We start from the raw sequence: 17071 nt of genomic DNA on the forward strand, positions 1-17071 counted from the left end.
GTTGAACTTTCACAACATTCAAACGAACACACAACTCTTTCACACACTTTTCAAGGAAAATCAACCAAATCACACAAAAAAAGCCACGCTTCATCTTTTAAAGCAGCATGTACCCTGACTAACACTGTTGACGGAGAATTAGGCATCATGGCAGTGAGGGAACTGCACATTCGGCAGGATTCCAAATGATTCCGCTGACTCACGGAACGGCCGACTTTCATCTCTTACTGTATTTTGTGTCGCTCTCCCTGAAGTCGCAGACAGCAGAAATACCAGCCGAAGGTCTCTGGCCGCGAGGCGGAAAGCTATTAAAGTCTTCTGCTAGCTTTACCGTGTCAAGACGCAAAGCTACAAACACATCCAGAACATCAATCTCACTCACAGGAACATTTCTTCTTACTCTTAATGGCCCGTATGACAAACTGATCCCCAAAACTAAGAGGCGGATGTTAGAATTGAGCTATAAGATATGAGAGGCCGTATTGTAGATATAATCATAGCTCAAGTTGCTTTTCCTACAATATATTTTGTCATAACGTGATACGTCAGGGCAGCAGACATTCATACACAAATATTGAAACAATCGAAATATATCAAAATACTTTTTAATTAGACCAAGTGATTCGTTTGAAAAATATGTCATCTGCACACCCATTATTCCGACCCACTCCTTTAAAGACGCAAAAACATCTTTTCACACAGACACACTAAAATAGCCTCCGCACAAAATTATGATTGCACTGCAATTTTGGTCTGGAGTTTTCAGCGAGGGTGTGCCATCAACCAAACATCTTCTGAAACACTCGCAAGCATGTACAGACACATACGTACGAGTAAGCGCTGTGTCCAAACGCAGCGAATCTTATGATTCCCTCCCCCTGTTCCGTAACAGGCCTCAAATCCCTTTTAAAAGAAGACAGACGGAGAGAGAAGGACACACGGAGAGGGAAAAAACAGGAAAAAAGAGAAGAGCAACGCAGTTATGACTTCCAGCTGCGGGAATGGAAGCCTGCGAGGAGGAAGTCCAAAGGAAATGCCTCGGTCACATCCCACTCCTGTGATCCGAGAGGTCTTCAAACACAGAGAAATCTCTTTCTTTCTCCAAGGCCTCTCACAACAATAAAGTCACATAGGGCTTTTACGCTGTGGCTTAGTGCAAAAGGAAAAGTGATTTCTGAGTATTAAAAACTAGAAATAGAAAGTGTTTATGTGCCTATCACTACTTATATCAGCTGAAATGTTTTTAAAACACAGAACAAAGTTACTGGTGAGACACAACAGGCTGTTGATTTTCAGCTTCGCTTACCTCATATCTTCTAATAAATCACATTCCGTCTGATGTTTGAGGTGGAGACGGCTGATCTGATCGATATGTGTGTTCCTCAGTTCCTGTGTCACTTTTACCTGAAGGGCAGAAGACATCATTAGAGATGAGGAAGAGGACAGCACATGTAACACACACACAGTCCCACATGAGCTCATTATTGTGATTCCAGAGAGATCTCAGCTCGACTCGGCTGTAAGTGCCAGAGCGGCTAAAATCTTTCTAAACAACAGGAGAAAATTCCTGCTAACAATCTCTTACATCGATTTCACGGTGACGGGAATTGTTTTGATGAGCTATCCCGTTCACGAAAACATAATGCCACTTCGCTCTCAACTGGCCAAGAAAACACTTCACACAAGTTCACAAACATGAATGCCTGGCAAATGAACAGAAGTGTAGAGAAACCTTAGATGGCTTTTAAAGAAAGGCTCAAAATAGTGAAAATTCTTTTCTCGTTTAGACACCCTCGTGTCATTTCTTACCTGTATGACTTTCTTTCTTCTGCAGAACACAAAAGAAGATATTTTGAAGAATGTTGGAAACCAAACATTGACTTCCATTGTATGTACACCAAACCAGACATTACTCAAAATATACATTGTTTAGATTCATCATATGCATGTTTTGAATGAAATGAGGGTGAACAAACGACAACAGAATTTGTATTTTTGGGTGGACTATCCCTGAAATATCCTTGAGGTAGAAGTGGCAGGTAAAAACTGAATCGACATTGAGATGATAAAAAGCGTAGAAATATGATTTATTATGTTTTTTTGTTTGTTTTTCTTTTTAACGGTATATCAAAACTAGAGGCTATTTATGGCAAACTTATTCATGATACGATAAAATTTAAAACCAAAGGTAATTTTATACAATAACTTCCAACCATTTAAAAATGACAATTATATACAGTGAAAAATCAATTGTATTCATAAAAATTATTTCAAATTAATATTGATCAAAACCCAAGATCATGTCAGAAGTCTTTTCAAAATTGTCCATTAATGAACTCTACGAATAAAATAGTTGTCTAGGATCATTTAAACCAGGACATTCCAACAGAATATGTTTCGCAGTATTAGAAATATGATTAGCGAGACCATCAAATAAAAAAATCTGTGGCTAAACTGCAGGGACCAAATGTAAGCGTTCAAAAATGGCTAAAAAACAAAGTGTCAACAACCAATATGATCTGCATTGCATATGCAACTCAAAGTTATGGCCAAAGGTCTGACCATGTTGTGTCCAGATAGAAGATACACACTTTAAGGTTTAGAATTTGACCAGGACAAAGAGGTGCAATGCCCCCAAGACCAAGTAAACCCGATGGACCTGGACCAATGAGCCCGGGCAGGTTGATTAATATCAGGGGAGAAACTGTTAAGTACAACCAAAGTTCTCCACTTGGCAGTTGAGGAGATAATTGGTTCTGTAACAACTCCCTTAAGGTTAAAGCCAAGGAGAACTGAAGAAATGAAATGCAGAAATAGTCCCAACATGCATCCCTACCAGCAGCAGGACACATTGTTACAGGCGTGACACACAGTATGACAGCTGACTGCACGGCTCTCATCAACACTTTGACATGTACAGGTGAAGTATTATTCTGCATTCACGTCATAGGAAAACAACAGTGCCATAACACAACAAGACAACAGTTTCCAGGCACTGAATAGATCTCTGTGGAAAAGTCCAAACCGTCTGCACGTATATCAAATGTTTGGCCAACAAAGGACATTAGATGACATATTCACTGTCACTGTGCACAAAGACACAAACATAAGCTGTGATTTACACAAAACCTTCGTGCATATTAAACTCATTATTTGGCGTGGGTTTAAACGAGAAGACAACGATCAAATGCATCTGTTTAATATGTGCATCTTCAAAAAATGTATTGTGAAAATGCGGTGTGAACTGAGACATGAACCAATGCTACATGCTATCAGCTCTCATCTCATCTCAAGACAAAGCCATGGCAAAAATCACACGTCTGCTTTATACACTGTACACACACACTTCTGTATAATCCAACGCATCGAGGATTTACTCAAAACACATTTGTGCGCTCACATGAATAGAAGGATTTTTTTGCGTGGTAATTTCACATTCCTCCATACAGCCCGTGGGACGTGAGATTGAAACCCAACACCCCTGCTGTCATCCTGAATGTTTACTGTAATACACACATTTGTGCAAGTAACGTGATCCTAGATTTACATTTACAACAATTGCAGAAATGCACACATTTAGACACGCTGCGTGTGATGTGTCCTTTAACAAATGTTGATCAATGATCCGTCTAACGTTTTAAAAAACATGGTTTGCTGTTTGTTTTATTATAACTACAACAATAAATCAAATCACAGAAAACAAGGACTCGTGGCTTTCACCGTTAGCTGAGGTCAGGTCAGTGCGTGAACACTTTTGTGAGCTGAATTTCGTAAGGATCCGTCGCTTAATAGTAACAATAAAACGCAATGATGAGATTGTAGCAACTGAAAAACACTGTTACATTGTTTCAAAAGAAACAGCGGCCGGATACAAAGTTGCAACTTACGGGCAGATGCAACAATGTTGCAAACAAACAAAATCACGCGTTTTTTTCCACGTTTACAATAACGGCTTCACGTAAAGCGGGTCTCTTACCTTTCTCGGCGGAGGCTGCATGTTTGAACATTGGCACAAATGAAGCGATAGTCCACAAGAAACGATTCGCGAAAAGATCGACACCGATAATCAATTCCCGACGTCAGGAAAATGGGGGGAAAGGAGATGAGACTCGAGACTGCGATCGGATCCAGATTCAGACGGCCATGATAAAGCGGGTCCGCTCGGACAGACGCTGAGCTAACACTGCGGATCGAGGGAGAAATTATTGAAAGAGAGAATATGCCTCCAAAAGCAAGCAGCCTCGAACCGTAAATCCAGAACAACAGCGCCCCAGACAGGTCACACGAACTCCATTCTAATCCACTAATTTGCGAGTCATACTATGACGAAGGACGGTCTTATGAATATGAATCATAACGGGACGTTCAAGGCTGGAAAACTAACGTTGATTCGTGGTCGCCAGTCATCTGGAGCTCGTGAATAATAATGATGTTGTGTGATTGGACACAAACTGAAAGATCAGCTGGGATGTTTGAACGACGTAATCACGCCTGGCCACGGTAGGGTTCGTAAATTGCGCAATACTGCATTCTTTATTTGAAATGGTCGGACAAGAACAACTTTGTGTTTTTTTGCAGAGTTGCAGAATCAATGACTATGATACTGTGTATTTTTAGGTTGGATGTGGTTTATTTTTTCACACCCTGCAAAAATGTCACGTTTTTGTAAAGTTGCTTTGCAACAAAATTGGAAAAAAGCGGTTCAGTTACAGCCTACTTTTAAACTGAACTGAACTATAACAATGAAAAACACAAATTTCAGTTTTGTGTCTGTAAATTGATCATTAACTTATTTTACGTTACAGCAAAACCAATTCTTTCATAAATACATATATACTTATATTCGTAATATACAGATATTTGATATAACATTGTTCTGCAAATTGATTTATGTGAATGTTTAATGTGATTTTTGTAGATGAAAACATTTCGCAATCCAGGCATGCAGGCAGCGCCCCCGTGTGGTGTTAGCTTGTAATGTGAAAGTACTGTTATTCTGGTGTGTGGTCCCACACAGCAACAAGGATCGGCAGCCGATCGAAAAATCGTCGATCGTGGAGATCAGACCTAAACGACCGATCGCAGAGCAACTGATCCCTATCAGCTCAGCCTCTCAGAAATGAGAGGCTTTGTTTGGGTCGGATGACATCACAGTTCTGCATGCTATAGATACCACATGCACTGCAAGACCATTCAAAGAAACAAATATGAAAGATGCACCTGAAAATAAGATCATACATTTTCAAGATGTTAAATAAATTATTATAGGCCATCAAATGTGCGCACTTCATTAGGAAATAATGTTTTCAAGGTAAGTCATATAAAAACGTATATATTTCATAATGTACTACAAATCTCAGACATGAAGATGGCTTCCCATATTAGTTACACATCCCATCAGTTGCCAAGAGACGGGTCTGTTCCTTTCTCTGCAACGTAAAGCCTTCTGGATGAGGATGTGAGAATGTGAAAGACAAAGTGTGAAAGAAAGAGCAATGTGTTAAGTAGTCATCAGCACATTTACATTGTTCAAACCTCCAGTGTGCTTGCTCCTTTATTACAGTACATATCTCTCTGCTCAGTCACAATCACTTTCTTTCCAGCAGTCCATTGTATAAAGCAGGGTTCCTCAAATCTTACCCTGGAGGGCCGGAGCACTGCAGAGTTTAGCTCCAGCCCTGATCAAACTTGCATACCTGTGATTTTCTACTGATACTGAACAACTTGATCAGCTTGCTCAGGTGTGTTTGATCAGGGCTGGAGCTAAACTCTGCAGTGCTCCGGCCCTCCAGGGTAAGATTTGAGGAACCCTGGTATAAAGTAACACATAACCATATTTAGATCTAATGTAAATATTCTATACTGAAAATAAATGTTCTCACACTGGCAGCAGTTGTTCTGATTTAATATCATATAGTGTTTCTTTGATGATCCAACGCAAATGCATGACCTCTAAATGCATCACAGCTCCTGGATAAACAAGTGAACATAGAACCGTACTGTTATACATTACAGGACCAGAGTCAATGATATAATAGAGGTAGAGTAAACTGTGTTCTTGGAACAAGGGTATTCAAATATAATTGTTTTACTCTTTGTATTTAGATGTTAAATGTATGTGTACGTGTGTTAGCTCATGCGTTACACCAGACACATGCAGTTTAGATCAGGTTTATAACTCTGTTGACCGAGGGTAAGAATGAAATAAGCGATTTGAGGCGGTTATACAGAAAATGAACATCTTGTCATTCGTTACTTTGTGTCACTGGAGGAGAGATGATGGACTTAATGCACATGTCATTGAAACAGATGTTCTTACAAATTAGATGAAGAGGTGAGTAAAAGCTTCACTGTCTGTTAAGGAGTTTGTACTTTAAGCCAATACTAGGAGAAACTTCTGTTGGCCAAGAACTACTTGATAATTACCATACACCCTTCACCCACACACAATTCTCATTAAGGGGACGAGTCTCGAACATGAGCCAATGCAAATGATTCCCTTTCTCTGTTTGGTGACATATTCACATTTTCTTATCTTCATAAGGACATTTTTAAATATATATAAAATATATGTTATATATACAAATACATAATTGACTCCTGTCTTTTAATGTAATGTATATATATATATATATATATATTAGAGGGTGTTGATCAATTATGTTATGTTAAGGTATAAGAGTATAATTGAATGAACTGTGTGAAATTTGACAAAAGAGAATTTAGTATTGGGGAGATTTTGCATTTGAAAGAATGTGAGGGTGAGTAAATTCAATTCAATTATTTCTCTTTAGTGTTTTTCATCTGCATTGTTGCAAAGCAGCTTCATATGCATATAGTGCCTTTTTAGTTCATCTGTTCCTTTTATGTTTTGTGTTTTAACTCATTTGTTGTCAGACTTGTCTGAAAAACAGAACATTTTCAGTCAGATCACCCAACGATATTGAAGTACACAACCCATTAAACAGAATGCCGGTGCATTTCTTCATTTGAATGAAATTATATTTGTCTGAACACGGATCACTGTGATAATGTAATAACCAAGCCGAACAAATTCCCTGAGTATATTCATGTTGTCTATAGATCTGAATGATTGACGTGTTATTGGACGACGCCCTGTCCTATGAGAGCAGGCTGAGGCCTGTAGACACGCCCACAGTACCTAAATGCCGCCTAAACAGAAAGAGAGACAGGACTGTGCATGTATGCAGATCAACATGAGACACAACTTTTAGTTACTTTCCTGAAGGACTTAATAAAAGTATGTAAATTGATTTTTTCACTTTTGCGTAAAACGTATATTTCTTTGCAAATTTTTTGACTATGTACACGACACAGTAAAACGTGTGTGATAGTGTATTCCATTGTTTGTGGAGCTTTAACTGTATCAAAATTTGAAAACATTTTCTTTTTTATTCCCTTTAAATACAAGTTTCCGAGCAAGTTAAATGTTCTCCTTACAATCTGCTTGGCAGTGAAGAGTTCAGAGATTTAAAAGCTTTGTAACAATAGCTAAGGAAACCTCAGCTGTCGTTTGATGTTCAGATAAAATTCAGAAGAAATTAAGCAGGATGTTTGGAGGAAATATAGAGTAACACGTTGGCATGATTTAATGGACTGATACGTGTCTCTTATGCACGCAATCTTGCTTTATAATTTTGTGTGATTGTGTAGTCAAACTGAAAAGCTCATTCTCTCTGAAAGAAAACCCACTGGAAAATCCGGAAATGTTTTTCTACAACCGCTATTGTTTGCATGACAATATGCTGTTATATTATGCATTTTCTTGCTCTTTTGCAGAACCCAATCAGAATGGAAGCAAATAATGCAAGTTGGCCAGCCAATGACAGCCATCAGTTCCTCTGTCATTTTAATGAAAGTTTCAAGTACATTCTTCTTCCGGTGAGCTACACCCTGGTGTTTGTGGTGGGTCTGGTGCTGAACATCACCGCTATGTATTTCATTCTGTTTCGAACCAAAGGCTGGAAGCCCAACACTATCTTCATGATCAACCTCAATATTTGTGACACCCTCTACATCCTCACTCTTCCCTTCCTCATCTATTACTACGCCGACGGGAACGACTGGCCGTTTGGAGAGCTGATGTGTAAACTCATCCGCTTCCTCTTCTACACAAACCTCTACGCAAGCGTGCTCTTCCTCAGCTGCATCAGTCTGCATCGCTTTCTGGGCGTCTGTCACCCAGTGCGGTCTATGTCTTGGATGAACGCTCGTCGTGCGCGGTTGATCTCCGTGTGCATATGGGTGACTGTTCTTATCTTCCAGTCACCGGTCCTCTATTTCTCCAGGATGAACGGTATGCGGGTGTGTTATGACACCACTAGCAAAGCGCTCTTTAATGATTTTCTGGTGTACAGTTCGGTGGTTATGGTCCTGTTTTTCATCATACCGTTTGGGGTGGTGCTGGTCTGCAACGGCCTAATGGTGAAGAAACTTCAAGAACCCGGAGTGGGCAATGGACCAACGTCGCAGCGCTACAAGCAGAAGTCGGTGAAGATGATCATCATCGTCCTTCTGGTGTTCGTGTTGTGTTTTCTTCCCTTCCACGTGAACCGCAGTATATACTACACCTTTCGATACCTGGACGAGAATGTGAGCTGCGAGATGCTAGAGAATGCAAGCATGGCCTACAAATTCACGCGTCCTCTGGCCAGCGCCAACAGCTGCATCGACCCCGTCCTTTACTTCATGGCGGGACAGGGCTTCAGAAATAACATTAAGAGAAGGTCAAAATCTAACAAGAGGTCTGAAAATATAAAATTCCCTTCAACCATGCTATGACTTGTCATGTGCAAAAACAATCTGGATTAAAAACTATAGTAAAAAGTTTTTTTAAGCCATGACCCGTCCCAGGACCACGAACCCACGAGGAATGACACCTGTTTTTGTTAAGAGATTTATGAAAGTTCACTGTTCGAAATAAAAATGTGACCCTTGACCAAAGGCCATTTAATGGTATGTGAAGGACCACCTGCACGCCTAAATATATCTGTACTCAGATAGTTTCGTTTCTTGTTAAGCAAACAGACAAATATGAGATGTGTCTAGACGGTTATTAATTTCCCAAAGGCTTTTTAACTCCTGGCAGAAGAGATTGACTAAACTTCGGCTCACTTCCAGGTCTTTTGTAAGGAGTAACATGGGTGTCCTCACAGGTCAAAAAATCTGCAACTCATTGTAAGGTTGACATTTATGTCACTCCTGAATATTCTTTGTCAATGAACATAAACGTTCTGTTCATAGTTTCTCATTGTAGATTTGATCTGGGGTATATGGTTGCACTTTAACAACGTACAAAGAATTGTCTTTTGCATTAAAATGTTCTTCTTAAAAGCAATTTCTATTAAACTACTGAATGTTTATTCGATTTCTATGACAAAATAAGGGATTTCTTTTGACAGCACATTAGTTAACATTTTCATTGGTTTTAAGAGTTACAATGTAATGATCATTAGGGTTAGGGTTTAAAAAAGGAACAGCAATGTTGAGTGGAGTTTATATCTGAGTTAATACTTGTATAAATCTTTTAGTTAAAAGGTTTTGAACATTAACTAAATTGATCTATGTGAAATTTTGATTACATTACTCAGTTTTAACATCAGTTTTGCAAAAATGTTTTGTTTGTCTGCTCCGGCAGATTTCTTTGAATATAGGAGGCAAGCCATTTTCAAGCCTTTCAATACGATTCCTTTTAGTCAGAGTCATATCAAACTGATATTTTAACACTACGGAAAAGATTGTGTAGGATTCAAGATTGTTAAATATGTTTGATTATTTTAGACCATAAAAAGGTAAGTAGTTAATGATTCTTTTAAGAGCCTATGACTGAACTGAACTTTTAGCATGTTTATTTTTTAAGAGTGCAGATGAACTTGAAATTGTTGAATCTCTTGAAAAAGTGTGATAATGTAATCTAGCCTTAAAGGCATAGTTCACCCTAAAATGAAAAGTTTACCATCATTTATTTACCTTCACTTGGTTATAAACCTGTATGTGACTTTCTTCTGTAGAACACAAAAGAAGATTTTGAGAAATGTCTCAGTGGTTTTGTGTTCATACTCTTGCTTAGTACATATAAAGCCCTACATGGTTTAGCTCCTTGGTACCTGAGCTTCTCTTGTCTTACAGTCCTTCACGTGCATTACGCTCTCAGGTGTCTAGTCAGTTCGTAGTACCTAGAATTTCAAAATCAAGTGCTGGTGGTAGATCCTATTTCTATCTAGCGCCTTAATTTTGGAATAGTCTTCCCTGTACTGTCCGGGATGCAGACACACTCTTTCAGTTCAAATCTAGACTAAATACGTATCTTTTATATCTTTCATACACTACGCATCCATAATACAAATCTTCTTAGGGTTTAGGCTGCATTAGTCAGATCAACCGGAACCAGTAGCACTTCCTATCACAACTGATGTACTTAATGCATCAAATATTGTAGAACAGTAAACTGCTCTTAGCTGTCTTGTCTCCTTGTTCCGAGGTTACCACAGCGAGCAGGATGCAGTTCATGCCCAGACCTGATGGTAGAGCTGACTGTGGGAAGCGGCGACCTGACAAGAGCTGAGATGATAGAGCTGGATCAAGAAGGAAGCTGCGACTTAACATGCCTTCACTACAAAATGTTAACTGCTATTAAATTATTAATGATACTCTCAAACTATAATCTACATTATTACTAAATTTATTGTTATTTTGTCTAGTTGTGCAAACACTTTCAAGCTTTTGCCAGAGGGGAACTGGAATCCTCTGGTTGGGCTTGGGATATCCCAAATTATTTTTGCGTACGTGTCGCTCTTCTGTGTTTTAACCTTTTTTGTTTTTACTTGTATAACTTAAAATGTAGTCAATATGTTTAATGTACAGTTGCTTTGTAACAATGAAAATTGTAAAAAGCACTATATAAATAAAGCTAACTTGACTGACAATGGACGTCAATGAGGGTTGTTTGGTTATCAACATTCTTCAAAATATCTTCTTTTGTGTTCTGCTAAAGAAAGAAACTCATTCAGGTTTGATATGACAAGAGAATTTGCATTTTTTGATGAAATAACTTCACATTTATTGCTGTTGATTTACTGGCACAAACAACATGCTAATGAGTGTTTTTTTTTATTCTCAAGTATGCTACATGAGAAACATAAAAAAAAATCTATTCTCAAGTATGCTACATGCAAAACATTTACCGTTAACACCGTTAACCACCACATCCTCCTGTCGACCCTCAAGGCTCTGGGTGTCTCTGGAGTGGTGCTACAATGGTTCCGGTATTACCTCACAGGTGGTCATTTAGAGTATCCTGGAGAGGAGAGGTCTCTGAGTCCCAACATCTCGACACAGGGGTGCCTCGGGGCTCAGTGCTTGGTCCATTGCTCTTTTCTGTATACATGACGTCCCTAGGCTCTGTCATTTGGAAACATGGCTTTTCCTATCACTGCTATGCGGATGATACACAACTCGTCATTTCGGCCTGACGATCCGACTGTTTCTGCATGCATTTCAGCATTCCTTAGCTGACATTTCACTCTGAGAGCCGGTAGCCAGCACCACCCGGTCCTGTAGATTCATCCTCTACAATATTAGGAAAATTAGACCTTTCCTACCGAGCATGTCACGCAAGTCCTAGACCAGGCTCTTGTTCTGTCCAGACTGGACTACTGCAATGCGCTACTGGCTGGATTTCCAGCTTGCATAACCAAACCTCTACAGACGACCCAGAATGCAGCAGCAAGAGTGGTCTTCAATGAACCGAAGAGAGCGCACATCAATCCTCTCTTCATTTAGTTACATTGGCTCACTATAGTCGCTCGCATCAAATTAAAGACTCTGCTCCTGGCCTACAAGACAATCCACTGGTTCGGCACCCCTTTATCTTCCCTCGCTAATCCAGACGAATGTACCCACCAGATCCCTAGGCTCTGCAAATGAACAACGTCTTGTGGTGACATCCCAAAAAGGTAAAAAATCTCTCCCACGTCTTTGGATTGGTTCCACATTAATGGAATGATCTGCCTGCTGCTACAAAATCAGCAGATTCTGTAGCCATCTTTAAGGATCGTCTGAAAACACATCTCATCCGTCAACACCTAATCAATCAGTTCTGACTTCTATCTCTTCTACTCTTTAAAAAAAAGAAAAAAAATACTTAGCCCTGTATACTGTGGAAGGCTATGAGACCAGTTTTTTATGGAGTTATGGTTTTTGTTGTCCTTATGTTGTTCCAATTTCTTCCATTGTTTACATCATCTGTAAGACGCTTATGACTAAATGTAAATTGTATGACTAAATGTAAGTGGTCATGTATGTTTACCTTGGTTTCATTTCAAATATGTGCAGCATGAAAACAAACAGAACTGCAGTAAACTCAATGAGCCGTGTGCAAACTTAATCTTCAATGTACAACATAAAACACCAATGCAATGCATGTTTAAAGTATGAAAAAAATGTAAAAGAAAAAACAAAGAAAGACTGTACTTGACGTCAGTCAGATGAGCATACAGAAATTGTGCAGATCTGGGAAACCCCTCAACCGATCATGTTCTAATAAATAACAAAAACTTTTTTTTGGTGGGATAGAAGGGGAGTGTTACACCAACCCGGGTTGAAACCACAAAAAATGACAATAAAGTTCATTGAAAACCAGTCATGTTGATAGGGGTCTGAATTATTGACATGCTATTGGCTGATGTCTAGCCAATGAGATCAGAATGAACATTAGCTGTTCCGCCCACAGTGGTGAAATACAGAAATACTCAGAGAGAGAGGGAGAGAGAGAAAAGGGGTGTGAAAGTACACAGTACAACGTATGAGGAAACAACTCTTACATTTTTACATCTATCGGTCACATATGTAAGTGTACGCATGACTTCAATAACATTCATTTACTAAATGATGTGTTTGCTAATTCAGTTGAATTAAATATTATTGTTATTTAATGTTTACACCATTCGGTTTCTTGGGTTTTCATTGTGAGGAAGCCCGAATCAAAACTTTATTTTTCATTTACAGTAGCTCAGTTTAAATTTGTTACCCTTACTCTTGAAAGACTTTCTGTGGCTCAATTGGTAAAAGATTGTGATTTAAGGATTGGGTTAGAAAACACACATACTAATAAAATGTATAGCTTGAATGCACTGTAAGTCACTTTGAAGAAAAGTGTCTGCTAAATGCATAAATGTAAATGTACATTTACGCTTTTATCCAAAACAATTTACACTGCATTATACTGTACATTTGTTTAATGTACATTTTGAGTAATGACTGTTAAACTGTAAAATACATTTTCTGTCTTTTCAAGTAGAATCAACTTGGCATTACAAGTCAATTCAAGTTCAAAATTTTGGCCAGTGATGAGTTCATATAACTTAAAAGTTTAAATTTTCTATTGAAATCTGAAGTTGCATGAGCTTAAATGTGATGAAATAATGTTCGCTGATCAGACTTGTAAAGCCAAGTTGATTGTACTTTTAAATTTAAGACAACAATGATTCTTTTAACAGTCCTAAATCTCAGAGAAACATCAATCTATACATTGTTTGCTTAAGGGGCCTAAAGAATATTTCATCAACCCACACATTTATTACCACACACACATTAGTGAGCATTTGATATGGAAAGGAAGTTCTTCAGAAATTCTCAAGAGGCTTTTAGTTACTCTATGGGTGGATGTGCTCGGCTGGTCGATATGATGTCCTGTATTCTGCAGAAATGACAGCGATGGGCTGTGCGATAACCAAATCTTCAATTTAATGAGTCTTAAAAGCTAATTTGCTCGTCTCTTGGGTCTGCGAGAAACCATTAGATAGACTCTGCCCCTCTGAGAAGAACATTGCTGATGACAATATCTGAAACATAATGTGTGTTTGTTTGTGGGCATATTCTTAAAGTATATATTTTTCTTTAAAAGTCTTGTTTCATTGTTCAGATGGGATTTTTTCTCCGGCAGGTCTGAGATCAGGATGCTCAATAACACAAAAGAAACCAATGACAGAAATTTGTACAGATGTTCATTAGAGGAAAGTTTCAAGTACATTCTTCTTCCGGTGAGCTACACCCTGGTGTTTGTGGTGGGTCTGGTGCTGAACATCACCGCTATGTATTTCATTCTGTTTCGAACCAAAGGCTGGAAGCCCAACACTATCTTCATGATCAACCTCAATATTTGTGACACCCTCTACATTCTCACTCTTCCCTTCCTCATCTATTACTACGCCGACGGGAACGACTGGCCGTTTGGAGAGCTGATGTGTAAACTCATCCGGTTCCTCTTCTACACAAACCTCTACGGAAGCGTGCTCTTCCTCAGCTGCATCAGTCTCCATCGCTTTCTGGGCGTCTGTCACCCGATGCGCTCTCTGTCATGGATGAACGCTCGCTGTGCACGGTTGATCTCCGTGTGCATATGGGTGACTGTTCTTATCTTCCAGTCTCCGGTCCTCTATTTCTCCAGGTTGAGAGACAAAAGCAAAGATGTGATCTGTCATGACACCACAATCCAAGCGCTCTTTAATGATTTTCTGGTGTACAGTTCGGTGGTTATGGTCCTGTTTTTCATCCTACCGTTTGGGGTGGTGCTGGTCTGCAACGGCCTAATGGTGAAGAAACTTCAAGAACCCGGAGTGGGAGAGGGACCAACGTCGCAGCGCTCCAAGCAGAAGTCGGTAAAGATGATCATCATCGTCCTTCTGGTGTTCGTGTTGTGTTTTCTTCCCTTTCATGTGAACCGCAGTATATACTACACCTTTCGATACCTGGATGAGAACGTGAGCTGTGATGTGTTGAACAAATGTAACGTGGCCTATAAGATCACTCGACCTCTGGTTAGTCTCAACAGCTGCATCGACCCCGTCCTTTACTTCATGGCGGGACAAGGCTTCAGAAACAGCTGGAACAGAAAGTCTAAAAGAAGGAGTGACAGTTTCAAATCCCCCTCAACATTACTCAGCACAACAACTGACACGCACATGAATTCTTTAGCATGACAAGATTCACAATGCACAGCATGAATTGTTCACATTCGTGCATCTTTTTTATGCTCGTGTCTTCGTTAGTTTGCATGGAACAAGATTTCTGTAGATTAGAAAAAAACATATCTCTATTCCAAAACCTCACCACGAGCATCTCTACAATCCTATCCAATAGCCCAAAACGTTTGTTTGTCTCAATATCAACAATTATATTGACCAGAGAAATGAGATATGCTGCAAGAGTTTTATTAGTTCGAAGGTTTTTCCTCTTGTGGGCCGAGGTGTTGACTTCAGACTGTTTCTTTGAGAGAATTCATGTTTTGATAGGAGGGATTGAGAAGTAATTTATGGGTGCCTCCCATAGATGTACAATAAAAGACCTCAGTTGGCCCCTTCCTTCACATTCCTGCTTGTGCCCCCGACAACGTTCCTGACTCAAGGCGTAGATTTATGATAATGAATTGCATGTACAGTCATGATCAACCGTTTGTGTCTTGTTTTGTTCAAATGAAGTCATCCAAAAACCTTCAAATTCTGTTGATCTTCAGTTTCGTCACAAGGCTTGTTGCTCACTTCAGCTGTCTTCGCTGGTATTATGTGCTGTACCCTGATTTTTTTTTCAGAAAACATCCAACTAGAATTTAAATGAATGTAGTGCATCGCTCTAGTTTACAACGAGTAACAAGCGTAGCATTGTGACGAAACAAATGAATCCGATGATTGTTTTTGGATAACTTTATTGTAAATAAAAAAAGACACAAATGATGACCGTACATGTAAAACCAAATGATAGCATGCAATACACACTCCCCTTAAACATACTCAATGCTAGTTTTTGTGTGTCTCATGAAGAGAACACACATACCGTATGCTTGAGCACCCACAGCATCGTCGACTCGGCTTCAGGTTACCGTCAACGTGATTTATTTCAAAAGGAGTTGATCTTGTTTGAGCACATTTTCTATGTGTTAGAAAAACCTAAAATAATTACTGATGAAAGCACTTACATACTTTAGTGAAGGGTTATAGGAAAATCAGTATGCTGAAGTCAAACAAGGAAAGAAAAGTTATAAGATACAGTATAAAAAAGCGTTTAAATCTATTGAATAATAAATAAGAGCAATGTCAACATGTCTGTATTTCATATGTAACTATGAAACTTCTGAACTTTCCAACATATATTTTGAAAGGACGCACATTTAAGCTGTATGAAATTCCTTTTAAATGAAACAGAATATGCAAATGTCAATAACAAAGCTGTGATGCTAACCTTGAGTAGCCTTAAATGGCATGACTATATAGAATAATAATGAATGTAAATAAATAAAAAAATACACAATGAAAGAAGTAAATGTTACAAATTATTCTATGTAACAAATATGTTTTTATTGATATCAATTGTTGTGTCATTATTTTGGTCAATCTTTTTATTAACCTGTTAATAGTTTAGATGAGATGAATGATATCTGGTGTTTGAAAAAGAACCTGAAAGAAACCTTCGCTTTGCTTAAATGAAAGAGCCTGATGCACGTTGTACAGAAAAAAAATGTACAAACTTGATAAAGTGAGCGATTTTAAATGTGTAAGAAAACAGTCCAAATGAGAAAGTTAAAACGAAAGAAGTGCAAGATTGAATTAAATCCCCTGTTCGATTTAATATGATGATAAATGATCACACGAGATCTATTTATATCCCTGTTCAAAAATAGGCATATGTAGGGTTAGGTATGTTTTGATGCTGGTCACATGCTAGTTTAAGCAGGGCTGTGTTTTTGAAAGGAAACGGTGGTGCGGTTGCTAGATATAAAGATGTAATCTAACAAGACCTTTAGTTTATCTTAAATTAGTCATGCATGCAGCTTTCTAGGATTAAGGCTAGTCCCAGACTAAAATGGGCCTAAAATGTGACCTTTCTTAAAATTGCAGTTTGTACCAATTTTGCAGTAAAATATACAAAAACCACTAGACTAGTGTTATATATTTTCTTCAGCAGAGTACTTACAATATCTCAATTATTTCCAACAACTTGTAAATTGTGAGAAAATCGTCATTCTAAACCAGTGGTTCTCAATCCTGGTCCTCGGGGG

General features: G+C 38.7%; 3 protein-coding genes across 4 annotated transcripts in view; 2 read left to right on the forward strand and 1 right to left on the reverse strand.

The window, feature by feature from the left end:
• Positions 1-4304, reverse strand: part of LOC130435372 (F-BAR and double SH3 domains protein 2) — a 55693-nt gene extending 51389 nt beyond the window's left edge. The window contains 2 exon segments of the mRNA XM_056765954.1: positions 1307-1404; positions 3977-4304. Of these exon segments, the coding sequence (XP_056621932.1) occupies positions 1307-1404; positions 3977-3997 (119 nt within the window). The 5' untranslated portion in view covers positions 3998-4304.
• Positions 4305-7195: 2891 nt separating this feature from the next.
• LOC130435628 (P2Y purinoceptor 2-like) lies at positions 7196-10768 on the forward strand. Its single transcript, XM_056766386.1, has 2 exons — positions 7196-7261; positions 7801-10768. Exons 1-2 carry the CDS (start codon positions 7202-7204, stop codon positions 8800-8802), a joined length of 1062 nt encoding a protein of 353 aa, XP_056622364.1. The 5' UTR covers positions 7196-7201; the 3' UTR covers positions 8803-10768.
• A 2023-nt stretch (positions 10769-12791) lies between these two features.
• Positions 12792-16378, forward strand: LOC130435588 (P2Y purinoceptor 2-like). Of its 2 annotated transcripts, none has more exons than XM_056766326.1 (2): positions 12792-12867; positions 13964-16378. In XM_056766326.1, exons 1-2 carry the CDS (start codon positions 12824-12826, stop codon positions 14997-14999), a joined length of 1080 nt encoding a protein of 359 aa, XP_056622304.1. In that variant the 5' UTR covers positions 12792-12823; the 3' UTR covers positions 15000-16378. The 2 variants fall into 2 exon arrangements, with proteins under 2 accessions (XP_056622304.1, XP_056622303.1); XM_056766325.1 differs by having other exon boundaries at positions 12808-12867; positions 13943-16378.
• The last annotated feature ends 693 nt before the right edge of the window (positions 16379-17071 follow it).

The sequence above is a fragment of the Triplophysa dalaica genome, chromosome 14 (assembly GCF_015846415.1).
Source record: "Triplophysa dalaica isolate WHDGS20190420 chromosome 14, ASM1584641v1, whole genome shotgun sequence".
Taxonomy (NCBI): Eukaryota; Metazoa; Chordata; class Actinopteri; order Cypriniformes; family Nemacheilidae; genus Triplophysa; species Triplophysa dalaica.

What these genes read in the sequence shown, in the direction of transcription:
- LOC130435628 (XM_056766386.1), top strand. Translation starts at nt 7,202, where the DNA reads ATGTATGCAGATCAACATGAGACACAACTTTTAGTTACTTTCCTGAAG. An exon ending in TCCTGAAGGACTTAATAAAA is followed by an intron (nt 7,262 to 7,800) that starts GTATGTAAATTG and finishes GCTCTTTTGCAG; the next exon opens with AACCCAATCAGAATGGAAGC.
- LOC130435588 (XM_056766325.1), top strand. Translation starts at nt 12,824, where the DNA reads ATGAGGAAACAACTCTTACATTTTTACATCTATCGGTCACATAT. An exon ending in TACATCTATCGGTCACATAT is followed by an intron (nt 12,868 to 13,942) that starts GTAAGTGTACGC and finishes TTCATTGTTCAG; the next exon opens with ATGGGATTTTTTCTCCGGCA.